At 47.5% G+C, this 26,631-nt stretch overlaps 1 protein-coding gene across 2 annotated transcripts in view; it reads left to right on the top strand.

Annotated features, from left to right (window-relative positions):
• Window positions 1-26,631, top strand: part of LOC126538390 (very long chain fatty acid elongase AAEL008004-like) — a 220,895-nt gene that overhangs the window by 176,802 nt on the left and 17,462 nt on the right. For both annotated transcript variants that reach the window (XM_050185234.3, XM_055074761.2), the window contains 2 exons: window positions 2,080-2,493; window positions 11,451-11,651. In XM_050185234.3, the coding sequence (XP_050041191.2) occupies window positions 2,098-2,493; window positions 11,451-11,651 (597 nt within the window). In that variant the 5' untranslated portion in view covers window positions 2,080-2,097. The remainder of the gene's footprint in view (window positions 1-2,079; window positions 2,494-11,450; window positions 11,652-26,631) is intronic.

The raw sequence follows: 26,631 nt of genomic DNA, 5'->3' as shown, positions 1-26,631 counted from the left end.
GCAAGTTTGCATTAAATTTCCAGAGATCCCTGGAAATTTTTTTATTATTTGTTTTTTTTTTCTTTTCCAACACGGAAAGAAACCAAACAATGATCACTAAACGCAACAGGTGTGACTCGATAATCTCGGCACGACTGAATTAGTTCAGCCGACACGTACACTCTGTCAAGTCTAGCATGGCTCGCACCCTGAAAGTGGGTAAAGGTGACCGCTTTTCCGCCGCAAGGGCATTGACATACGTCTTCTAGATGAAATTCTGCAATCATATCGTTCAAAACAGCAGTACTTGCATCATTGTGTTTCCCACTGGTTTCGTCACGTTTTGTCATAGAAGTCTCCCGCAAGGATTAGTCTACGCTCGCATTTCAAGTACGTCTCAATTTCTTCAAAAAAAAAAAAGCTTTCGCTCTTGAGCTTGAGGTGGTGCATAAAGACAAATTACTCGCCAATTTTCTTTTAACAGGGAAAAGTCAGGTACAATGAAACGGCCTGACTCACAGGTAGTCACCGACTGCACTACAGAACCAAGGCTCTGCGCTAACAAGAGAGAAGCACGTATTTAGCTGTTGAACGCGCTTATGCCCGACGTATCCTAATGTGAAACATGTCAAAAACCAAGGAGACACGTCGGATTACACCTATACCAACACTGGCGAAGCCGTCTAAGGTACCTCTTAAGAACGTTGGAGGGCGACGTCGGACGTACGTTTAGCCACATCCTTTGAAAAAATTAAGGGTCGCACCGTTGATATGGTGACGGATTTGCCTGCGAAGCTTTTCCAAGCCACTATGGCCAAGCTCCGCGTCCAGAAACGCTTTCTTGAATTTGGCATTCACCCCAGTGGAATTCGAAGGATGTGGCAACACACGCTTCTGCCGCTTGGGCTCAGATTTGAACGACCTAGCTTGACGCTTACAAGCGGCCTCCAGTGCGCGATCTTCGACGCCGACGATTACACTCTCGCATCTGCTCTCGATGACGTTCTTCGGAGGCAGTTACTGGCCGCATTCTCCGCTTTCGCACGGGCACGTTGTCGTTGGTTATAGTCGCGTCTCTGCTGTCGACGCCTCTTGTGCCGTGTGACGCCTCAGCCGTGTGCACAACGCGTGGTCTTGCAATCTTTTTCTCATTGCTGTTTGAGTTTCAACTGTTGCAATGGTCTACCTCTGCAGTGACAGTCCAGTTCTTACAGGCCACTGCACGTCGTCATGTTTTCGCGCCACAACTGCCGCGCCGTTGTATTGAGGGGGGACGACGGCAGACGTAGCCGGCACCAACAGCGGCCGGCTGCGTCGCACCCACTCCGCCTAGGAAATCACGTGTGCTTTGCTTCTTTTCCGTTGTTCTAGTCCTCTTCTGTTCGGCGCCCTCTTTTTTGTTCGTTATACGGACGTTAGTCAGCCCGGGTGCCCCCCTACGAGACCTCGCAACACCACCCTCCTTTTTGTTAACTTCGCGAAGATTAGCCAGCCCAGATGCTCCAAGCACCCCCCCCCCCCCCGCCCTCCCTACGAGACCACGCATACGACTCATTCATACGTCAGGTAAACAGCTTAGCTGTAGATCGCATCGCTGTAAATGCCATAGGGGGGCGTTGACAAAGGTAGATCTTTTAGCGTTTTGCCGATACCGTTTTTGACCGAGTAACAACTGCTACAATGTTATCGCTAGGTGCAAGACGGCTACATGCATCGGAGCATTCGGGAACGTTGTCGTCGATTTTATACCGAAAGAATCCTGCCTAATCAGACGGAGTGCGACAGCAATATTGGTGTACACTCTTGAACGTACGCGAACACTAGCGATTACGAGTGTGCGTAGCCTCCTACAAAATATAGGTGGCTTTGGCTGGTATGTCGATGCGCCATGTATAAATAACTAGTGACCCGTGGATCAGATTTGGAAGACCAAGGAGTATGATCGCCGCTATGATTGTGCTGCGAGTGTTACTTGTATTGGTACTCACAAGTTGGCCAAATAAAGAACTCTCAGTTCGGCCCTGAGACCGCTGTCACTACAACGTGTGAATAGAGCGCAGGCCAGCTTGCGCCCGAGTGTTGATGCAGTTCTCGGCGCAGGTCTCCACCCTGGAAGGCATGTCGTCGCGGCGCTGGTTCCCGGATCCCGACCGACGATCGGAAGGCTGGTTTCTCACCGGCAGCGCGACGCCGCTGATGGCGCTGCTGGCGCTCTACGTGTACGTCGTCAAGGTGCTGGGCCCGCGGGCCATGAAGGGCCGCACGCCCTTCCACATCCAGCCGCTGGTGCTCGCGTACAACCTGTTCATGGTGTTCAACTGTGCCTTCTTTCTCGCCGAGTTCGTTCGGCTGGCATTTGTCGAGAACGGCTACAGCTTGCTGCTACAGGAGGTGGACACGTCCATGCGGCCGGCTACGCTACGGCTTGTGAGCCTCTCGTGGTGGTATTACATGTTCCGCATCTTCGAGTTCACCGAGACCGTCTTCTTCGTACTACGCAAGAAGTTCGGACAGGTATGCACCTGGCACGATTAGGTGGAAAAATTTCTTAAAACTAAGTCGTAAGTCGCTCGGCGGCTCTAAGCATCGCGAGTGTCTCATCTCCGGGCTTAGCACTTGTTGTGTAACAAAAAAAAACTAACAAAACAGAGCAAAACAAATGAAAGCTTCGCAGTTACACCGCCGTCACTGCTCGCTCAACGCCACATCGTGCGGCAATAGCCGCGTTTCAACCCCTATAGCACATACGACCTCCATGATTTCTTGTCCATGAATGCTCCAACACATCTTCCTATTTAGAAGGATACCGCATTTACGATAGCCCCGCGACAGCATAAAATAAATTGTACTGCAAGGATTCGCAGGAAAAGGATTAAATATGAAGGACCAATGACCGGCCTTAGTGAGATTAGAAGAAATGGTGAGGCTTATACATTGCTGAATAACGGGCATGTCCACTGCTATAGTGGGCTCCCAGGTAAAAAGCAATACGGGGTAGGATTCCTAATCCATAAGGACATGGCGGGCAACATTGACGAATTCTACAGCATTAATGAGAGGGTAGCTGTAGTCGTAATCAAATTCAATAAGAGGTATACATTATAGGTAATAAAAGCCTACGCTCCAACATCCAGTCACGATGATGATGAAGTAGATCACTTTTATGAAGATGTTGAATTAGCGATGAGAAAATTGGAAACTCAGTATACTTAGTAATGGGGGACTTCAATGCAAAAGTGGGGAAAAAGCAGGCTAGTGAACAAGCAATTGGCAACTACGGCATTGATTACAGGAACGCTAGGGGAAAGATGCTGGTAGAATTCGCAGAAAGGAATAAGCTTCGAATAATGAACACCTTTTTTAGGAAGCATACGAACAGAAAGTGGCCTGGAAAAGCCCCAATGGTGAAACAGGAAACGAAATTGACTGGATACTTTGTGCTGAGCCCAGCATAGTGCGGGATGTAGGATAGGATGCAGGATTGGTAGGGTAAAGTGCAGTGATCATAGGTTAGTGGGTGCTAGGATTCACTTCAATTTGATCTTCACCTCACCTCAAAGCTGGTCATGAAGAAACAAGCCAACATAGAGGTAGGAAGGGTAAAAGCAGATAAATTCAGGTTGGTGCTTGCGAACGAATATGCAGCCTTAGAACAGAGAGATGATGATGACATAGAGCGAATGAATTAAACTGTAAATAGGCTGGCTTCAGAGGCAGCGATTCAAGTGGGAGGCAAGGCACCAAAATTAAACCAGTAGTCAAGCTCTCCCAAATAACTGAGTACCTAATAAAAAAACGACAAAGAATTAAAGTGTCCAACTCAAGATATAAGATAGAATTCGCGGAACTGTCAAAACTGATCAACAAGGCGAAAATAAGTGATATTCGAAACTATAACGTGAGAAAGTCTCAAGAAGCCCTAAAAAATGCACGTAGCCTGAAATGAGTGAGAAAGAATCTTTGCACAGGACAAACCAAGATGTATGCTCTAAAAGGTAACCAGGGTAATTTCATCAGCAATCACAAACATATAGTAAAAGAAGCGGAAGAATTTTATACTGACTTGTGCACTTCCCAGAGGAGTCAGGATACCTCAATTAAGAACAGCGATGAACAGGATACAGAAACTCCTCCTATAACTAGCGATGAGGTCAGAAATGGCTGGAATGGCCTTCCTCGTCAAATCGCTTCCATCGCCTGCTTTTCACAATTTGTTCAAGATGTAACAACATTTTATTTACAGAATTGAATGCATTATAACACTTGTTTGTATATATTGTATTCCCACCCCTTATGTAATACCCCTACTACGGGATCTTTAAAGAAATCAAATGAAATGAAATGAAATGAAAGGGCCTTGCGAGACATGAAACGATGAAGAGCGGCAGGAGTAGACGGGATAATAGTCGATTTAATTAAAGATGGAGGAGACACAATGCCTGGGCAACTGCCGGCTCTTTATGCGAAGTGTATCGACTGCAACGTCGCAGAAAACTGGAAGAATGCAAACATTGCAAACACAGCGCTGTCCTGTGTGTTCCTGCCTTCTGTCTTCGTCTTATTGCGCTGCCTTTTGAACATGTTCAACTAGTACCAACTCGCCCAAATGTCGATCTTTCTCCAAACGTTGTAATAACCCACAAAAAGGGAGTCGTTAAAGAATCGAAATATTGTAGGCCTATTAGCTTGAACCCACTATTATATAAAATATTTACGAAAATAACCTCGAACAGAATAAGGGCAACACTGGACTTTAGTCAACCAAAGGAACAGGCGGGCATCAGGAAGGGATACTCTACAAGGATAACATCCTTGTCATTAATCAGGTTATGAAGAAATCCGAAGAGTACAATAAGCCTCTCTATATGGTTTTCAAAGACTACGAAAAGGCATTGGATTCAGTAGAGATACCAGCAGTCATTTCATAATCAAGGAGTGCAGACCACTTATGTAAATCATCATCATCATCATCAGCCTGGTTACGCCCACTGCAGGGCAAAGGCCTCTCTCATACTTCCCCAACTACCCCGGTCACGTACTAATTGTGGCCATGTTGTCCCTGCAAACTTCTTGATCTCATCCGCCCACCTAACTTTCTGCCGCCCTCTGCTACGCTTCCCTTCCCTTGGAATCCATTTCGTAACTCTTAATGACCATCGGTTATTATGTAAATACCTTACAAAATATCTACAGAGATTCCACAGCTGCCTTAATTCTACACAAAAAGGCAGGACGATAACTATAAAGAGAGGGGTCAGACAAGGAGACATAATCTCTCCAATGTTATTCACTGTGTACTTGGAAGAAGTATACAAGCTAGTAAACTGAGAAGGCTTAGGAGTAAGGATCGACGGCGAATATCTCAGCAACCTTTGCTTTGCCGATGACATTGTTCTATTCAGCAACAATTCACACGAATTGCAACAAATGATTGAGGACCTTAAGAGAGATTATGACAGCGGAATTGAATATTAATATGCAGAAGACAAAGATAATGATGAATGGCCGGGCAAGGGAACAAGAGTTCAGGATCGCAAGTCAGCCTCTAGAGGTTGTGAAGCAGTAGGTTTACCTAGGTCAACTAATCGCAGTAACCCTGACCATGAGAAGGAAATCCACAGAAGAATAAAAATGGGTTGGATCGCTTGCGGCAGACATTGCCAGCTCCTAACTGAAAGCTTACCATTATCATTGAAAAAGAAGGTGTACAATCAGTGCGTTTTACCAGTGCTGACGTATAAGGCAGAGACTTGGAGACTGACAAAGAAGCTTCAGAACAAGTTCAGCACCGCGCAAAGAGCGATGGAACGAAGATTGCTAGTCATAACCTTAAGAGACAGAAAGAGAGCGGTTTGGATCAGAGAGCAAACGGGTATAGCCGGCATTCTAATTGACATTAATAGAAAAAAAGGAGCTGGGCAGGTCATGTAATGCGTCGGTTAGATGACCGCTGGACCATAAGGGTTACAGAATGGGTACCAAGAAAAGGGAAATTCAGTCGAGGACGGCAGAAGACAAGGCGGAGCGAGGAACTTAGGAAGTTCGCGGGCGCTAGTTGGAATCGGTTGGCGCAGGACAGGGGTAAGTGGACGTCGCAGGGGGAGGCCTTCGTCCTGGGGTGGACATAGAATAGGCTGATGATGGTGATGACCAATGATGAAACCAGTTTTGGGTTTCTCCTCTATTTTGCGTGCCTACTGGAAGGTGGAGCTCAGCTTGCATTTAGTCACAAGAGTGGAGAAAGAATTCGGCCAATGGCCAAGCATTATAGAGGCCTTCTAATCGTAAGAACGAAACAAACAAGCAAAGAGGAGTAACACGTTTGTTTTGAAAGAAAAAGGAAACCGAAAAGCTACGGGAGCAAAGAGATACGGCGAGTGATCGATGAATGGCAGAAGGTATCGTGAGAGCATAGGCAGGAAAAGATAGCGCAGCTGCCGCGCAGAGAAGTCGACAGATAGTGGGAAATATACCGTGAGGCATAGGCAGAAAGTTTTCATTTTGGGGGGAAGGAGGGGTTCCTACCAGTTCTCCAAGCCGGGCGAACGCCTTCGTTTCAGCAAGCAACGCTGACTTGTCGGAGAGCCAAACCAGCAATCCGGTCGTCGCGCGTGGAAGGGCGACCTGTCAACGAGTGCTGCCTGCGTAGCTCCTCGTAGATTTCGCATAGAGTGATGACGTCTGTCACGCACTGAGGATTCTTGGGAAGTAGCATGCTGAAAGCATCGTCATCTATCTCTTTTAAGACATTTCTGATTTTGTCTCACTCCGACATGGTCGTATTGACTGTCTTACACAAGTACCCTACATCTTCAACGTACCTGGTTAATGAGTCACCCGGCTGCTGTGCACGTTCTCGCGAAAGCGATTCCGCTCGCAGCTAGCGCACAGTAGGGGGACCAAACACAGCCACTAAGGAGGTCTTGAAAGAGGACGACGTCGGAAAATCGGTGTCATTGTTTTTGTACCAGCTACTGGCGACACCCGCGAGATAGAAGAGCACGTTGCTCAGTTTGGCGGGATCGTCCCATTTGTTACGTGCGCTTACCCTTTCATGTCTTCCTCGACGCCGGTGTCGTCCGCGCCGCTAAAGATGGCAGGGTCCCTAAGGTGAGGCATACCAGAGTGCCGGACCGACTGAGGAGGCGTTTGTTGGGATGCGTCTTCAAGCATGGTTGAGCGTCGGGGGCGGGATCCAAGTTTTGACATTGTAGGCCGAAGCAACCTCCACTACTTGCAAAGCCGTTTATTAGAAGTTGGGCTGACCGTCAGCGCAGTGCACGGACTCTCCGCATGAGCGGCGTTCCCCGAGAACAGCGAACAGCGCTGGAGAGGATGGCCTACTATTGTGTTCCTCTTCCTCGCTACAGTTTATATATATATATATATATATATATATATATATATATATATATATATATATGTATGTATCTTCAACAAGAGTTGCACTCTAGAAACCTTAGTGGGAGCTGGAATTCTTCACTCAAGTGAAGGCCTTATATATTTACAAGACAGAGTAGGCGACAGTTCAATTACCACCCAGAGGTTGGCGTCTCTCGGCGTGTAATGTCTCTACGTGTGATTGTCTCTGCTATGACTAATACTGCTTCTTCTTTGCGGCGCATCTGCAGCCTCGTTTTTAAACACGAAACTGTTTTATGCTGGCGTCCACGATATATTTCCTGTGAAACATGTGACGTCGACGCGAATGTATCATTGTATCAGTGAAGCCTCAGTTTCCCTTTAGACAAAACAACTGTCGTATCTTGGGAGCGGCACTTAGAAGTTGTTCTGTATTGTGGTTTCCTTGCGCGATGCAGATGATGGCCCTGTTTCTTCTCGTTGTTTTGATCCTTGACAGCAGCTATTTCTTCCTGTGTCAAGAAATGAAACGGTCAGTAGTTAGTGCGCCTACGTGGTTGTCTAGTGTCTCCTTCCTTAGTCTGTTGTTTTATTTTGCGCCTTCGTTGTAATCCCATAACGTGTCTGGTCATTACGCCTGGTCCTGATAGCACTGGGTTGATTCACCCGCCGTGGTTGCTCAGTGGCTATGGTGTTAGGCTGCTGAGCACAAGATCGCGGGATCGAATCCCGGCCACGGTGGCCGCATTTCGATGGGGGCGAAATGAGAAAACACCAGTGTACTTAGATTTAGGTGCACGTTAAAGAACCCTAGGTGGTCGAAATTTCCGGAGTCCTCCCCTACGGCGTGCATCATAATCAGAAAGTGGTTTTAGCACGTAAAACCCCATAATTTAATTAATTTTTTTAAAACTGGGTTGATTCGCTGTTGTTTGCTGTTGTGAACGAAGGCCTAAAGAAGTTCGAAAGATGTTTTCCTCTGACCGCACGCTTCGGGAAGTTGCAGTTGAAATCGCTGGAGCGGCTCCGTGAGATGCGACTGCGTTTGTTGTTCTTCCTGTATCTACTGTTGCAGCTGCTGCAGCTGTTGTTGAAGCAATTGTATAGTTTGCGGAATGATTAGCATGAGGTTGGTGGACGTGTCATCGACCTTCGGAGCTTTTGCCGGTGGCGGAAAAATCCCTAGTATCCTCCTCCCCAAGTTCCGCGTATATTCTTCTTTGGCCTACCGTGTTGGTTCCCCTGTCTCTTGTGGGTTTCGTTAGCTCGTCTACCATGCGGGTGAGCTCATTGCTTACGCGGCGCATTGCTCAGAGCAGCCGCCTAATATTTGCGTATTCGTTACTCTTGTCTGCGGTTTGTGTGCTGTTGCGCACTCCAGGGTAGCGTATCGTACTGCGGCCGAGTAGTAACGGCGCCTGCCTATCGAAGCTCGACCGACGTTACTGTTGGGTAGCGTGGCGTTGTCGGCTTGCTGCAGGCATCCGGTAGACCATGGCGGCCAAGCAAGGGCGAGACGATTTTTAGTGCGAAACTTGCACGGTTTATTCAAAGGTAGATGAAAGAAAATGTGAAGAGCATGAAGTCGCGCCTCATATCGTCTATCCACGGTGAGAGATGGTCGGTTGAAATTCCTTTCAACACGGGGTGCCAGACGCCAACCATAACAGTGCTTTCTGTGTTAGCCGGAGCAGTGGAATTGGCTGTTTTTGCTGCACAGCTTACCTTGCCAGTCTTGTTCTTTTTCTTCCATGTGCCTTTGGTCGTTCTGTTGGCGCGTCATTGTTGAGTTCGACCAGGACCTGGATTCGCACAAGCTACTCGCATCAGCTCAGCGAAATGTAGCAACCGTTAAACAGACCAATTTAAAAAAAAATATTTTCGTTTTTTTAAGAAGCCTACAACACTGCTAGCTTGCTCATCTTTAGGTTTTACGCAAAATAAACGTATTCTTCGGTGTCGCATTATCTCGTATTTTATACCACTATGAATTTACAAGAATGCCAGGTGCATGAAAATGGGTGCCTCCCCATTTAAGAATTTCGGTATTTTTTCCTCGTAAATCACCCAATTGCTAAAGAAACGAAGTTCAGCGGCGTGCTACTGGGTGAAATGCGTATAAAGTACGAACTATTCAATCCAATATAAAATATCAATTTCGGGACCCGTGTTGGGCGCTCGTGGGATGACCCGGATGACAGCAGTAAAAAGAGAAAATAACATGTCATCGCATTCATGCAGAGTTCATTGAAGTACCAAAATGTAAGATTACAACACTAACATTGTTTTAAAGGGGTAAAATCATGATGACAAATAATATATTGCTTAGGCTAAATGAAAAACAAGAAGTATATAAGCTAAATATATAAGCTCGCTAAAGCCGAAGCGTTCTTTATGAAGTAATAAATGTAATAGGAAGCGTCACGTGGATGTTAGATGATTTATGCATATGAAGAACGAAATTTTCAACAAGTATCTGTTGCTAGAGCGCTCCTGTTTGCTAATCAGTGTACCTTCTCGTTGTCCGTGTTCAGGAAGCGCAACGATTACGTAATATCACGCAGTGGTCATCGCCGTGTTTACATGCGACCTTGTACGACGTACAAAATTTTGCTGTCCTTTTAGAGCCCTTGGAACTAAAAACGTTAAACAGATAATGTGGACTAAAGGCCTTTGCGGGCTCAGAAAATCAGATTGCTGGCGTTTGCTTCAATCGCGCTCGTATTGGAACCTCGCTATCGCAGAGCAAAACGTCGAATTTGAGTTTTTAGCTGTCATGTGAGTATAATAGTACAGTAAAAGCCACACAGTGCTGGTATATTCACTGCTTATTCCTCATCCACACAGAGTGTAGACACACATGAGACGCTTCAGTATATGATTTACGCTGCGCTAAACTGTATTGTACCGTTCCAAAAACGTCTACATTACCTAAAATTTAGTCAAACGTAAAGGGACAGTGCTAGCGACTTAGCAGCGATATCTCGCGGAAATTGAGCGACTTTTTTATTCTCACTTTAGCGACTTGCTTCAAGATGCATGGCAGCACTGCTTTCACCCAAATTCAATGGGCCAGATTTTAATCTTACTGGCCGGTGTGTGCCTCAGACACATTTGCCAATACGATGTGCCTGAGAAACGTTAGGCAACGTTAAATCTCAAGTATGACTTACGAACAAATACCACGCCCAGGTTTACCCAAGGCTAAGCCGTACTAGATGAAGTTGTCGTGTCGCGCACTATTTTGATGTCAATTTATCATCGCAGCTTACTTGATGACAGGACTGTCTGCAATACCACGCTGGTCCTCGTCATGCCGTGGTGAATCAAGTGATTAAATAACGGATTCCACCACGGCAAGTGTGATGTAAAGTGAGCCACTCCAGTTTGTGGTTGCACCTTACTTCGGTTAGTATTTTCCTTATCTGAGCATAATAGCACATTGCTTATAATGTGGAAAACGCAACCAATAGGTCGCTATGTATGCGATTATCATTAGGAGATCCTGGGTTGACCAGCCAAGAGCGACAGCGTGACAGCATGGGTACATTCACTCTCAACATCCAAGAGGTTTATTTGCCTTGGAAGGGGCAGCAGGCAAATATCTTCGGGCATATAGATTGTAAATGGTGCATTTATAAACTTGTGCAAGCAAGCAGAAATGATTCGTAGCTGGCTACGTAGCTTCTGCTCCTCCGTGCCTATTTTAAATGTTGTGAGGTCCTGGCAAGCCACAGCTTGTAATTGATGCGTGAAATTATGGAAGCAGAGTGCATTAGCAGGGCCACATTTTGTGCCGTAGTTCCCCATCTACTGAGATGACACCAAGTGAAGCTGAATCGGTTCTGTGGATGTTCTCTGTGTCTGGTGAATTGTTAAAACGTGGCCTTTGAAATGACAAGTCTGTCCCATTGCTTGAAGGACGATTTGTTTTCTTTTGGCGCACACCAATGGACAGTCCTTGTTGCGTCACCTATAAACATTGTAGGAATTAAGGCGGGCCCGCCTTGCTCGGTGTTTTGCTATGATTTAGACAATTGCCTTTTCACCAAAACGCATTTGAGCAGGCATCACTATGAAGTGGTAAGCTAATGTCTTCGCTTGTGCAGGTGAGCGGCCTGCACGTATTCCACCATTGCGTGATCGCGTGGAACATGTGGATCTGCGTGACGTACGGGGCCCAGGCGCAGACCATCTTCGTGACGTGCATGAACACGCTGGTACACTTGGTCATGTACTCGTACTACTTCCTCGCTGCACTGGGGCCATGCGCCCAACCGTTTCTTTGGTGGAAGCGGTACCTCACGCAGGTACGTACACACCTCGATATTCGTGCGTCCTCCCTAAGCAAATGCATCTATCCGCGATATGCATTTCAAATTCAATCATTATTTGTTGCAAGTGTGTCAATCAACATTTGAAAGATTCTATTGAAACCTTAGCCGAATTCTTGCCACCGTGATGTTCTAAAGACTCTCGTGAAACTCTTGCATGGGGGCGTTCTAGATTTAACACTTTGAAGGCTCTTTGCTGCTCTTGTTCGCTTACCGACATATTGGCCCCCGTTATCTACCCCTCTTTCTCTCTTCACACCCGCCTCTCTTCCCCAGTGCTTAATAGCAGGTCAGAAAGTTGATTCAGGCCGACTTGTGAACTTTTTATCGTAATAAATATATATCTCTCTCACTCTCTCTAAAGGAAAATCAGGACATCAGCCACGACACGATAAATAATTTTGTTTAGGTTAGAAAACTTGCACATACTTGCATTGCATGAAAGAAAGATCTAACAGCACATACCTTAGACAGAACGGAAGACGACATAGTGCTTTCTGTTGGAGACCTTTGTTTCTATGTTCAACCATAGTCTTTCTTTGTTCAACATTAGTCTTAAGAGTTAACAGTAATGTTTAAGGTGAAGCCGTTTGTGCCTTTTCCGCGGCGTTTAGCGCTCGTCGTTGTTACCTTGTCGGATGTTGTTACATGGAAAGTCGCACACGAGAAGGCATATAGAAGTATATTTACAAATGAATACGCTGCACTTGGACAAAAGGCAACAGCCCGCGCAAGCCTTCAATTGTCGTCGTCTTCGCACCACTGGCCTCTTCGTCATCGTAAATACTGGTCCGTAGCACTACCCCCGGCGGCAAGAGCGCCATCCCGGAGCCACTGAAGTCCGGACTCGGAAGCAGCGTAGTAGGCCTCGAGCCGACTGACGTGCACGACGCCACTGGATGCTAGAGTAGAAGGTGAGGGAGCCATTTGATTGGTCACTGGCGTCACCTCGCGCAGCACGCAGAAGCGCCTCATGTAGTGAGATAGGAGCTTCTCTGAGAGTCCCATCGCGTGGTGCACCAGGCAAAAACTGTGCGTCACGGTGGCGGATGTTGTACACACGCCATTGAGTGGTTTGTGAGGCCGTCATTTCAGTACAAGAAAGCTGGCGTGCACGGTCAGCCAGGGTTCCTAGCTGAACTTTTCCCCTTGCACAGACACTTCTACTCGCTTGCCACGAAAGCAACAATTCAGGTTATGCCCCCTGGCGTTGTTTTCCGTCGAAAACAAGTTGTAGCTGATGGTCGCGATGCCCGTACCTGATACGCAAGCAAAGGTGAATTTTTCTCCCACTTCTTAAAGTGCGTCTGAAGGAGGAACTCACCGGCCTGAAAGATGTATAAACCCTGTTTCTCTTTTTTTCATTTCATTTTCTTTTGTAAACCGCCCTAAAAGGTGATGTGAGTGCGTTTAAGTATGGCAATGATTATCTTGTTTTCTTCGATACTGGCTGGTGTATTGACACGAGGGTAGGTGTACTGAAGGTTCTCAAAGAAAAATGGCCGGTGTTGAAGTACACCTTTGAGATGCCTAAGGACGGGCGCATGCGGTTTCTGGACTTGAATATTTCTTTTGATGATATTCATACGTGCTCAATATGCGCCCCAAATAGCGTAAAACAATTTAATTCTGTTTGGGTACTCAAAGATCGTCAAGAACGCCATTGCAGTCTCCTGTTTGAATCCGACACTTAAGAAGTCTTGCCCGTATCGCATAGAAGAAAGTTTTGTAAGGCAAATTGTGCGGCTCAAGCTTTCACGATCTCCTGAAGACCACTTGGCTTTCTTCGGTAAAAGATTCTGCAAAAGGTAAAGGCAGAAGCGAGAAGTTTGGAGCCAAAAAGGACTAGCAAAAAGATGACGATTGCCAGCATTTTCTATCTTCACGGCGTGTCCCATCGCCTAAAAAAGGTAGAGGATAGGTACGGATGTAACGTCGTTTTTTAGGCGGACAACAAGCTTGGCAAGCTACGCGCGGTAGTGGAGAAAAACAGGTAGAAAGCGAAGGCCAAAGCATTCATGGGCGCGTGATCAAGCAGCGAGAAAGTTTAGCCGAGTGCGGCAAAGGTGTTGTGTAAAACGTTCCGTTGTCTTGTGTGAAGTGTTATGTCGGGTTAACGGGTCGTTGTCTAAATTGCAGCGTAGTGGACCACAGAGCTCCTCTGGGGGGACAGCCGTGTTCACACTTTTCATTACACTGTAAGGAATGCGGCTGCGCACCTATGTTTTCTGAAACAAGGGTACTCTCGAGAATCAGAGACAAGGTCTAAGTCACGTAAGAACTGAGAACATAGTTCCCTCCCACTCTGTGAAGAAGGATGACCAGCGAAGCTGTGTATGTGGGCCCTTTAATGGAAAACTGCACCTCCGCCGCGGGTCGGCCCGTCATTGCACTATCTCCGGCATCGGCCCACGTATGCTTACCACGCCAACGTCTTACCACCTCTGCTTACCACGTCTTTTGCTTACCGTGCCAACGACACGAAAATGTCCTTGGAAGGTAGGGGCATAAAGCTTCGCTGTAAAAAGCTTTTTCTAATCTTTTCCTCGGGACCACGTACTTTTTAAGCGCGTCTATGTATCAGTGCTTTTTTTTCTCTATTATATCCTTAGTTGATAGCCGGCGCTGTTTCTGCGTCCATGTTATTTCCCGCTGGCCAAGTCCAAGGCCTACTCGCCCAGCCTTATGATTAGGATTCCCACTCTAGCTATCATCGCATTTTGCATTTGAGGTGCACTTCTTGCAGTGTGCGGCAAGATGCCCGTTGTCTCCGTTTTAGACGTTATTGCAGTGTTGCCTTAAAGGTCAGATGCAACGAAATTTCACTTGGGGTAAATAGATGCCTAGCGTATACTCTCAAACTAGTCTTGGCAATGGCGCAGGCCTAATAATTGCCTAATTTTGTTATTAGCGGCTGCTAAACTTGCCCTGAACCATTTTTATTCAAGTGGGGAAAGACATTTGAGGTGAAAATAGGCTATTTAAGAAATAATTTGCCGCAACAAGTACTTCAATGCGTTCAGCAGAAGCAGATTAATTGGTAATCAGACACTGCCTCCGCTGTGCTCCCGTTTCTTCTTCAAGCCTTGCACTGCGATGGCTACGAGGCAGTGAGCCGTGCTGCCAATGCCTTATAAATGTCGCCGGTGCGCGCATTTCAAATTTTATTGTGAATGTTAACGTAGGAGCCACGACTTTCGACTTTGGTGCCTACACAGCGCGAAACATAAGGCAAACACGGTTGTCTTATGCAGGGGCGTAGCCAGGAGGCAGGGGGGGGGGGGGGCGGCTGATGGGGCTTCAGCCCCCCCCCCAAATTTTTTTGTGCTGTCATGCGCCGCCGACGAAAACAACCCCCGGCGCCGGAAATCATGCTCGATTTTGTCTAGAATGTCCTTTTCACGCTCGAAAACACATTTTAGCGCGAACATTGCGAACTCGCGCTGGATTTCGCGGCAACGCCCGTGCACCGGGAGTCGCATATGGTAACGCAAGGAGCCCCATCCTAGCACAAAGTCTCAAAGGTGTTTTGATGGCGAGCGGGCTGGTCGCGGCATCTCGCGGAGGCCGTGGTATCTAGGGAGCACTTGGATTTCAATTCTGAAACTTTATGGGCATAATGTTCTCGCAAACGTTTGATGCGAAAGGTGCATTGACACTTCCAAAGCCGTGCTTCAGATTTTCAATTCCAGAATGTTGTGGGTTTAATGCTGTTATAAACATTTGACGCCAAAGGTGCATTCACATTTCTAACGTCGTACATCGGACAATACAACGAGACAAGCCAAATCAACACACTATCAGTCAAGTTGACAAAACACACAGCGAGGTCCGATGAGACGAAGCCTTGTGGGAGTTCGTTTGTGCCGTCACTTTTTTTTTTTCACCTGCGCCAAAGAAACCATGTCGAGGCACTGATGTCAGCAAAGGCAACTACGTTCTTCTTTATTTTTTGCTTTGGCTTTTAATGGCGAGCACGCATTGAGCTTCTTCAGTTTTCTTGTTCTCCTACCCACGGGCTGCCAGAGCCAGCCAGAGCACATACGTTTTTCTCGTGTTGCCCCGACCAACGCTCGGCGCACTTCGGCGCGCATTCGTTTTTCCCTGGCCGAGTGGATTTTTGCCTGCCAGTGTTTTGGACTCTTTCTGGCTAGCAGACGAGAAAAAGAAACAATGGTCGCTCGCCGACATCACTGTGGGAACTCGATGTGTTGCAACGTGTTCGCTTGAGCGCAACCTATATTGTAGGAATGCCTTGTCTCGCCGGTGTAGGATACCAAGCAGTATGAGTATGGTTCTCTGTGGACCATGCGTCTCACGTTTTTTTCTATATTCCTTCGGTAGCCCCACTAGGTGCACAAAGTAGGCATTCGATTGTACCCAACATGCTTTCCTTTCCGTTATTTCATTTCGGTGCCCCCCGCAGCACAAAAGGGAAAAAAAAAACATTGTTGCGGCGCAGCGAATCGTCGCATGGTGAAAGCTCGATTCTGTCGCTTCTTCTTTTGCGGAAAGTAATGGGCCACAGTGCGCTTCAGTTGCCGGATACAGCGTGGGTATTTCGTGGCACCAGGGGCATGTGTCATTGTATAGTGTGTATAACGGGGGCATGCCAGAAGATAGACGTGGTACCCGTTATACCAAACCCGAGTGCGGAGCCATGGGAGGGAGTGCTCTCCAGCGATCGCCAGGTCGACCAAGAAGGTCTGATTCGGCGAGCACAACTGGCAGCAGCATCCAGCGGAGCCCTGCACTAAGGGCAACCGACCGTTGTGCTAAAAGATGGACGATTCCATCTGAAGACCGCAGAAGACCAGCGAATCTAGAGCTGATAAAGTTTTTCGCTCACTCACTCAGTTGTCGGATATTCTTATTACATTATTGCGATAGCAATTGTACGGACACTCCAGGCGCATTTCTGCCGTCGCCCTCATGTTCCGTATAAAGTCCGAGGGCGGTAACATCGTGACTACGTGCCACATGCTGTATGTAGGAGTGAAAGGGGGTGGGGGTGGCATGGGTGAGCCGTTTAATGAGCCGGCGGTGGGTCGCTCATACATGTGTGCGCAAGGAAGAAAAGCGGGGAGCAAACGTGCTGCCTTCCATCGCACGCGGTACTTCGGATGGAGTGGAGGGAAGGGGGGCTGTGATCTGTTAATCTGTGGTTGCGCAACATGTTTATTTGCGTTCTTTGACGCATCATATATATTGACTTTTTCTTAGATACGTAGATTTATCGGCGACTTATGCGTATATTTAAATATCTTGTTTCGAGGCTTTGTGTATATGCGCACAGAACTTTGTTTTGGGTGACACTTTTGTGCCCTTTATCAAGCTGTGTCGTCGCATTTGTATATTTCATTGTATCTTCGCGTTTCTAATGTACGAAGGTGAGTCAAATGAAAGTGAGCCAACCCCCCCCCTGCGCAATAATGGTTCGGTTCATTATCTGCGAGGCATGCGCGTGGCACAGAGGCATCTCACGTTTACAAAGGGACACGCAGGTGTGAGGATGAAATTTTTTTAATGCTTTCATACGCTGGGTTGAACATGCTTGCGTGACATAATGGACACTGCAAAATTTGAACAGCGTGGTACCGTGAGGTTTTTGACAGATGAAGATGTTTCCGAAAAAGAAATTATTCGCCGTATGGCTGCCGTGTACATTGAACATTGCATTTCATTTATCACTGTGAAGCGTTGAAGCAAGCGGTTCAAAGAAGGACGTGAAAGTTGCATACACGATCGAAGACCGGGTCAAAGCCACCGTGCAATCACCCCCAACACAATTGCAAAGGCCGATTAGAAAAGAACGGATGATAAGCATCGATGAATTGGCAGGGCGCGTGAACATCAGTCATGGTTCGGCTCACACCATAATTCATGAACATCTCGGTTATCGGCTCTTGTGTACGCAATGGATGCCTAAGAGTTTGAACCACCGCCAGAAGACAGAGAGTTTCGGCGCTGCCTTGACTCATCTAGTCCGGTATCATGAGGAGGGTGACGACTTTTTGTCTGCAATTGTGACCCGGGAAGAATCATAATGCCACTACTACGAGCCTGAAACACGATGGCAAAGCTTACAGCGGAAACACCTAAATTCAACACGCCCAAGGAAAGCAAAGGCCGTCATTTCTGCCGGGAAGGTGTTATTGACTTTCTTTTTCGATCGTCAGGGGCCATTATTGACTGAATTTGCTAAGCCTGGAGAAACTATCAATCGTTTCCGATATTTTGAAACGTCAGATCGGCTGCGTGTCGCAATCAAGAACAAATGACGTGGAAAATTGCGGAATGGGGTCATCTTGCTCCATGATAATGCCCGTTCCCACGTCGCTGATATGGTTAATAATAAACTGGCAAAGATCAAGTAGGAAACACTGCAACATCCGCCATACAGCCCAGACCTGTCGTCTTCCAACTTCCACTTTTTGAAGCACTTGAAAAAACAGCCCAAGGGAACCACATTCTTGTCGGACGATGATGTGAAAGAGCAGTTACAGACTTTTTGAAGCAGCAACCCAAGGAGTTTTATGAGACGGGAATCACGCGACTCGTTAGTCAGTGGGACAAATGTCTGAATGCTCATGGAGACTACTTTTAAATAAAGTACCCGATTTGTAATATATTCGCATTGGCTCACTTTCATTTCACTCGACCTCGTATATTTTGCAGAACTCCTTCTTTTTATATTTTTCTCTCTGTTGCGACTTTTTTGGAATTTCGGAGCAATTACTCAAAATATACGACCAGTGACGGCTGTTCCTACGCAATACATTCTAACGAAGCATAGCGTCGCTGAAATTGTTCCCTCGTCGTTGCATACGTACAGAAATGTAAACAGTGCTCTTGAATGACAGAGAGATGCAAATGAGAGAAAGGCATGGAGGCTAACAAAGTTTTATTAAAATATTTGTCCTCAACTATTCTTTATTAAAGTTTCTTCTTCTTCCTCAACTTGTTCATATCGTGGCCTTTACATTTTTCATATCAGCGGCATGCACTGCTTTGCTGGTTTCAAACTGATATAGCGCTCAAGTTCGTGTGATATTTGCTTTACCCATTAAATATACAGAAAACGTGGAAGCATTGATATCGGTTATTTCGGGCACAACTTTTGAGACATACGAGTATATTATTTGATAAAACAAGATATATTATTTGTCTTGACAGGGCGTAGCGTTCAAGAAATCGTTTGCAGCATCTTTGGCAATGGCAGCACTGTTATTATTGATGTTTCATGTATTTCATCCCTCGACAATTTCCATAATGAGAAGGCAGAGCTGCAAAGTGTGCCCCCCCCCCCCCCCCCCCGTACGAAATTTCTGGGTACGCCACTGGTCCTATGCGATGCGCAGTTTGCACCAGGGTTTCTGGAGCGGCCGCCTACGGGAGTGAGTGAAGCCATCGGAGGCCATATTGCAGGGGGCAAGAGATGGCGTCCTCAGCACATAAGCGGCCGCCCAATACGCGCGGCACTCGAGTGACCTTTCGGTTCCCGATCAAAAAGTTCACAAAAATAATTATTCATCTCACATAAATATTTTACTTGCGATAATTCAATTTATTTACAGTAACATATCATTCATTTATTTTTTGTGTGCATAAAAGCGTTTTAATGATTAGCTTCCTTTTGAGTAAATAAAGCAAATATTACATTTTTCGTTCGCAATATTGAACAAAGTTATATACCGCTTCAATTTGATAACGTTTTCAATTATCTTCTTTTTTTTTGTACCATTATCATACCACTTTTTTTGCTATATTGTCATATTTTATGTGTGTGCTGTGTGTCATGTAGAAGTTTGTATACCGTGCCAATTATGTGCGCGTAACCGACGCTCAGCCTGGCGAACCTTTTCTCTCGGTTCCTTGTTATCCTCGAAAAGAAAAAAATAAACTTAAAAAATGCACCACTAGTGTTAATTATTCTACTGCATAACATTTGCGACGTTGCTACATGGGAAGGGATCAAAATATCACACATTTAGCATCCGGAACGGTTTGATAGCGACATGCTGAATTGGGTTGCTCAATCGATCCACACTGGGAAATAGCGATGTACCACACTATTCTGCATGCACTGAAAATATTGGTGCCACTCGTTCTTCCTGTTGAGAATATTTATTGTTTCTTTACCGGATATTGGGCAAGCCCAGCTCTATTGACCGTTTTCGAGGAGCAGTTTGTCCTAGAGAAACGAGATGGCGCTCGCTTTCGGCGGCACGTCCCCTCAGTGAGGGCGCACCAATACGAAACTCGAATGTGATCATCTGTCGGAAATGGAGCTGAGTTTTCGCTAACACACTGCGCTCCAATCATGCCAGATTAAATCACGTGGATGTAAGACATGTGCAGTAGTTGGCTGGGAAAATAGTGACTGGCATATTAAGGAATAGAATGAATCTGTTTCGCCACCTAACAAATCTTATCGCACTGTGCGGGACGAGCCTGGATGTATCCGAAGTTTCTGGAAAGTTATCGATGCTTCTATCCGCTGTCTGTTGCCGCCGAACCTTGTATTATCTGATTTCATCGCGTGACGCGAATGGTGTAGACCTTTGTGGAAGGCACGCGGGTCCCAACGATTAGTCTCGAACATTCGATGGCTGCTGTATAAAAGCCGACGCGCTGTACCCGCTGATCAGACTTTCGACGATCGCCGACTGTGTTCGCCGCTATCGTTGTGCTTTAAGAGGAAGCTTTAGCTCGGGCCCAACTCCGACGCGGCCTATTCAAATACATGTAAAACGCAAGAACGTTGTTATGAGATAACCCCTGGACCGATTTTAATGAAATTTGTTGCATTTGAAAGAGAAAGTTAAATTCTAGTGGCTGTTGGAAGCGGAATTTCTATTTAAGGCTTGAATTTTCTTAAAACGATTTTCAAATATATGACCGTTTGAAAAGAATAGAAGCACGAAGTTTATAAATTCATATCTCTGCATCAAGAACTGATATCGCGGTTCTGTAAAGGGCATCCATTAGATCATTCAAAGCGGACAAATTCAATATGTCATTTTACATCTTACGTGAATTGGTTACGTTGGTTACAAGAGTTTTGCAAAAGTGTTATTTCCCTATTAATAAATTGCTGGTATATTCATGGGTAACGCATCAATTTTGTCCGCTTTAGATGTACTATTTGATACTATTCACAGAATTGTATTACCATTTTTCGTTGTTGAGTTACAGAGTTGTAAACTTGATAGTTTTGTTTACTGAAAATTTTCAATTTTCGCCAATTTTTAATAAAAAATTGACGACCTAACTCGAAAATTCGATACTAAAAGTCACTAGATTTCAAGTTCTTTTTTTAAATGCAGCAAACCTCGTCAAATTTGGTGCAGTGGTTGCCGAGAAAGACGAATTCTCCTTTTACATGTATTTGGATACGAGCACCCGAGCTAAAGCTTCCTCTTAAGTGTAGCCTGTCTTTGTGGGCACAGGTTCGCCCAATAAAAGCTAGTTTTGTCTTTCGCAGTATTTCTACTGTGTTCTTTAACGTCACTACCACGTAACAATATTGGAAACCCTGATGCCGTGGTCGGTAGAGGGGTTGAAGCCGCCAAACCAGGCGTTGATGCCAGGAGGAAGGCTTCTTTCGCAGATGCAGAAGGCCAAGGTGCGTGCGTGACATACAGCGCGTGCCATGAGTGTAATTAGAATGGACGGATGGAAACAAACGATGGAAAAGTGCCCGAAGAACTAGGAAAGTAACCACACAATCTAAAATGAAATACCAACTTGCCAAAACAGTCACCTTTCTAAGTTACATGTCTAGTTCCTTCTACGAAGGCCTCTTTCGCAGATTAAGGAGTCCAAGCCGCGTGCGCAACAGACACTAAATGCAACAGACACTAATCAGAATGGATGGATGCAAAAACACTATGGAAAGGGTCCCAAAGAGCTGAAAACGTAATTTAGATTAGTGATGGTTTGGGCTAGTTGGTTTTCCATATTAGATTGTATGGCACAGCGCGAAGCACGGGACGCAAGATAAAAACCAGGACAAGCGCTTACTCAGATCTTAGAATCTTGCGAACCTTGATGCCGTGGCCGGTAGACGGGTTGAAGCCACCTGACAAGGCCTCGACGTCAGGAGAAAGGCGTCTTTTGCGGATGCAGCAGGGCAAGGCGCGAGCTCGACATACAGTGAATGCGATGAGGGTAATCGGAATGGACGGATGCAAATAAACGACGGAAAGGGGGCCCGAAGAAGTAGAAATGGAGCTTAGAAGGGTGGTGGTTTGGGCTAGTTGGTTTTCCATTTTAGATTGTGTGGTACAGCGCGATGCAGAGACATGGGACGCAATGAAAAAATGAGGACAAGTGCATACTGAGATTGTAGAATCTTGCGAACCCTGATACCGAGGCCGGTAGACGGGTTGAAGCCACCAAACAAGGCCTTGAAGTCAGGAGGAATGCCTATTTCGCGGATACAGAAGACCATCGCGCCATCGCGACACACAGTGAATGCGATCAGGGTAATCATAATAAACGGTTGCAAAAAAACGATGGAAAGAGTGCCTGAAGAAGTAGAAATGTAACTTTGAAGGCTGATGGCTCGCGCTATTTGTTTTCTATTTTAGATTGTATGGTACTGGGGGGCGCGAAGCAGGGACAAGGCACGCATGCAAAAAACGAGAACAAGCGCTTACTCAGATCTTAGTATCTTGCAACGCTTGATGCCGTGGTCGGTTGACGGGTTGAAACCGCCAAACAAGGCCTTGACGTTAGGAGGAAGCGCTCTTTCGCGGATACAGAAGGTCAAGGCGCGAGCGCGACACACAGTGAATGCGATGAGACTAATCAGAATGGACGGATGCAAAAAAACGATAGAAATGATGCCATAAGAACTAGAAATGTAACTTCGAATTGTGATGGTTTTGTCTAGTTGGTTTTCCATTTTAGATTGTGCGGTACACCGCAAAGCAGGGACAAGGGAGGCAAGGAAAAAACGAAGACAAGTGCTTACTCAGATCTTAGAATTTTAGAAACCCTGATTCCGTGGTCGGTAGACGGGTTGAAGCCGCCAAACAAGGCCTTGACGTCAGGAGGAAGGCCTCTTTCGCAGATGCACAAGGCCAATACGGGTGCGCGACACACAGTGAATGTGGTGAGGGTAATCAGAAAGGACGGATCCAAATAAACGATCCAAAAGGTGCCCGAAGAACTAGGAAGGTAACCACACAATCTAGAATGGAAAACCAACTAGCCAAAACGGTCACCTTTCTAAATTAGATTTCTAGTTCTTTCTAGGAATGCGTTTTTCGCACATGCAGAAGGTCAAGGCACGTGCGCGACACACAGTGAATGCGATGAGGGTAATCAGAATTGAAAACTGCAAACACATGGTGGAATGGGTGTCCGAAGAACTAGGAATTTAACTTGTAAGGGTGATGGTTTGGGCTAGTCGGTTTTCCATTTTAGATTGTTTGGTACAGCGCGAAGCAGCGACACGGGACGCAAGATAAAAAACAAGCGCTTACTCAGATCTTAGAATCTTGTGAACCTTGATGCCGTGGCCGGAAGACGGGTTCAAGCCACCTGACGAGGCCTCGACGTCTTGAGGAAGGGCCCTTTCGAGAACGTAGAAGGCCAAGGCGCGATCGCGAGAGAGAGAAAGTCAACTTTTATTGAGCCCTTAGTAAAGGTTGCGCTCTGGCACCAGACGGGGTGGAGCCTTCTTCGCAGGTGCCATAAGTGTCCAGCAGTTCCTGGCCCCTAGCCGCCCGCGCTAGCTGGGTCGGTAGGTTTCGGCTGGACAACAAGGCTTCCCATCGCTCGGGGGTTGGGGCTGGGGAGGGCGGTGGGTAGGGATGGCGGGGGGTTCTTGAGCTTAGTGCACTCTGCAAGGATGTGTGCTAGAGTGCCTTCTGATCATCTGCAAAACGGGCATGAAGTGTCATGCTCTGTTGGGAACATATTGTGCAAGAGCACGGAATGCGCTAGCGACCCCGCTCGCGTGCCTTGCACGGTCGTTTGCTGCCTTCGGCTGAGTTGCGGATGCAGACGGGGAAGCCTACATTTGCCGCTTCTGTACATTTGGGTTATGTCTGTAATTTGTCACGGGGTGCGGTAGCTCTGGCTCGTCCTCGGCCCGGATTGACAGTTCTCGGGCTTAGTGGTCGGCGAGTGCATTGCCTTTTACTTGCGAGTGAGCCGGGACCCACACGAGCTCAACGGCCCGTCCCGGTGATTTGCGTTTGGTGAGGATCGCTAGCGCGGAGGAAGACATGTTCCCCTTGCGATAGCTTGCGTAGGCGGTCTTGGAGTCTGTGACCACGGTCCTCACTCCCGGTTGGGCGAGTTCGAGAGCCACGGCCACTTCTTCGGCTTCAGTTGTATTCGTCGTCCCTATCGACGCGCCTGTGACAAGTTTATCTATGATGGTGACGACCACCGTTGCTCTGGTGCCGTGCTTGGGAAGCGAGGCGTCCGCGTAGAGAACCTCGGGGTCCTCGTCAGCTGTCGAGCCAGTGCCTTGGCCAGCGCAGAGCGTCTCATTGTTCCTCCCCTGCTGCATGTGGTCGGGACGTGGTCTTAATAATCTCTCTCCACTTTGTGCGGAGCGGCTCCGTTGTCGGTTGCTGTTCAAATTGCCATCCTATATTGCGTAGGACGGCCCGGCCGTGTTCTGTCCGGCTCAGCCGTACTCTCTAGTGGCATAGGTGTGCTTCCGCCAGCTCTTCCACCGTGTTGTGGGCACCCATGTCCAGCAGCTTCTGCGTTGGCGAGCAGACTGGGATGCCCATGGCGAACTTGACTGCTTTCCTTATCGTCGTGTTCAGCGTCTCGCGGTTCACATTCGTAAGCTGGAGGTAGGGGGTGGAGTACGTTACGCGTGACACGACGAATGCCTGCACCAGGCGCAGTGCGTCTTCGTCTTTGATCCCTCTGTTCCGGTTGGTGACTCTCCGGATCATGCTCAGGACCTGCTCTGATGTGGTCTTGATTTTGTTGACGGCTGCGTGCGCCTTGCCGTCGCTGCGCAACAGCAGGCCCAGTATCCGGATCTGCTGCGTTGGCTTGACCTCTGTGCCGTCGATGGTGATAATTATATTCAGCGGCGGCTCTTTCTTTGGTCTTCCGGGCTGTACCATAACCAGCTCCGATTCCTGGGGAGCGCAGCTCAGGCCGCAAGTCGTGGCATACTCGTGGACAGTCGTTCCCGCTCTCTGTAGGGCTTCCTCCACCCAGGCATCGGACCCCGCGTGGTTGGTCCACACCATTATATCGTCGGCATAGAACGCGTGGTCCATGCCTTTGATCTGATTGAGTAGTTCGGGCAGGGGCAGGAGGGCCAGGTTGAAAAGCAGAGGCGACAGGACCGACCCGTGTGGGGTACCCCTGTCTCCTAGCTCCGCAGGCTCGGACCGTTCCTTTGCTATCCGGATAGTCGCCATTGTGTTGGTTAGGAAATCTGTAATATAGCCGTAGGTCTTGCGGCCACACCACGTCATGCGCAGGTTCTCGAGCACGCTGGCGTGGGACAGGTCGAAGGCCCTCTTGAAGTACAAAGGGGGCACGGGGCGCGTGCCCGGGGCGCGTGCCTCGGGGCGCGTGGGGCGCGTGCCGGGGCTCCCCGGGGTGCGGGGCGCGTGCCTCGTTGCTCTCTTAATCACTAGTTCGTGTAATTGGATCAGGACGCCTTGGGTGCTCAGGTGCTGGCGGAATCCATACATGGTTGCCGGCACCTGACTAGTCTCGTCCAGGTGTGCTTGAAGTCTTCTGAGAACCATGCGTTCCATGACCTTGCCCACACCGGACGTGAGCGAGAACCATGTCCAGCAGCTTCTGCGTTGGCGAGCAGACTGGGATGCAATGCCGGAAAATCCGGCATTGGATGAACCGTTAGCCATCACGGAGACTCCTCCGGTATCGGAAATCGCCCTCTCTATGTCATGAGGTACATCGCCTTGAGGTCTTCAATGAGCCTCTGGCCGTTGCCATCGTAAGCGTTCAGAACTTTGGTGAGGTTGCGGTTGATTGCGGTCTTGCAGCTCAACGGGTCGATCAGGTCTCAGCAGGCACCAGGTCTTGCGCGCCGACAGCTTTCCCTGCAGCCTGTCGCACGTACTCATCCAGTTCTCTCGGCACAGCTTGGTTGCGTATTCAGCGATCTGTTTGTCGAGTATCGTGATGCGTTTGACGAGCTTCTTGTTTCGACGTTGACGCTTCCATCTTCGCGTGAGCGAGTGCCGCGCCGCCCACATGTGTGCTAGCTTGGCGTCGACAAAGGGCGTCTGTTTTGTTGTCACTACTTCTTGAGTGAATCTGTCGAGCACGATGTTTTGTTCTCGCGCCCATTCTGCGTACGTTTGATGTCTGCCATCATCCGCATTTCCTCCGGACGTCTCGTTTTCTTCGACCGTGTGCTTGCGCATTCGGCCCCAGTCGGTGATCCGGGCTTTGCCGAGGGCAGCCCGGCACCTTGGTCCCTTGATCGTTATACTTAAAGGGACACTAAAGGCAAACAATAAATCAGTTTAGATTAATGAAGCATTGTTTCAGAACTCTGCAGACAGTCATTTCAAAAAGATAGTTTGAATATTAGATGAGAAAATGAAGGTCCAAGTATCAGTATTTGAATTTCGCGCCGAAACCCCAGCGCCGGTACGTCAGCGTGACGTCAGGGATTCCAAAGTATGTTTTCGCATTTGGGTCGCGTTGGCGGAGTAAAGGTTCCGGAAACTTGCCATGTTTAATATCTCGTTCCTTTAGAACACAATGTAGTCAATCTGTACCGCTATATATAATTAGTAGGCCCTAGAACATGCCATCAAAATCCAAGACGTCACAGCCCCCATGTGCGGGAACTTAAGTAGGCGTCGCCACCCGTATTTCGTTCTTGCGCTTTTTCTGGCTTACCAAAACGTCTTACCGTTGTAAGAGTGGTGTTTTTGGTGTTGTAGAAAGGTAATTTACTGATGCAGAAGAAATCATTTTT

The sequence above is a fragment of the Dermacentor andersoni genome, chromosome 4 (assembly GCF_023375885.2).
Source record: "Dermacentor andersoni chromosome 4, qqDerAnde1_hic_scaffold, whole genome shotgun sequence".
In the NCBI taxonomy this organism is placed as follows: domain Eukaryota; kingdom Metazoa; phylum Arthropoda; class Arachnida; order Ixodida; family Ixodidae; genus Dermacentor; species Dermacentor andersoni.
This window is presented reverse-complemented; position numbering and strand designations above follow the sequence as displayed.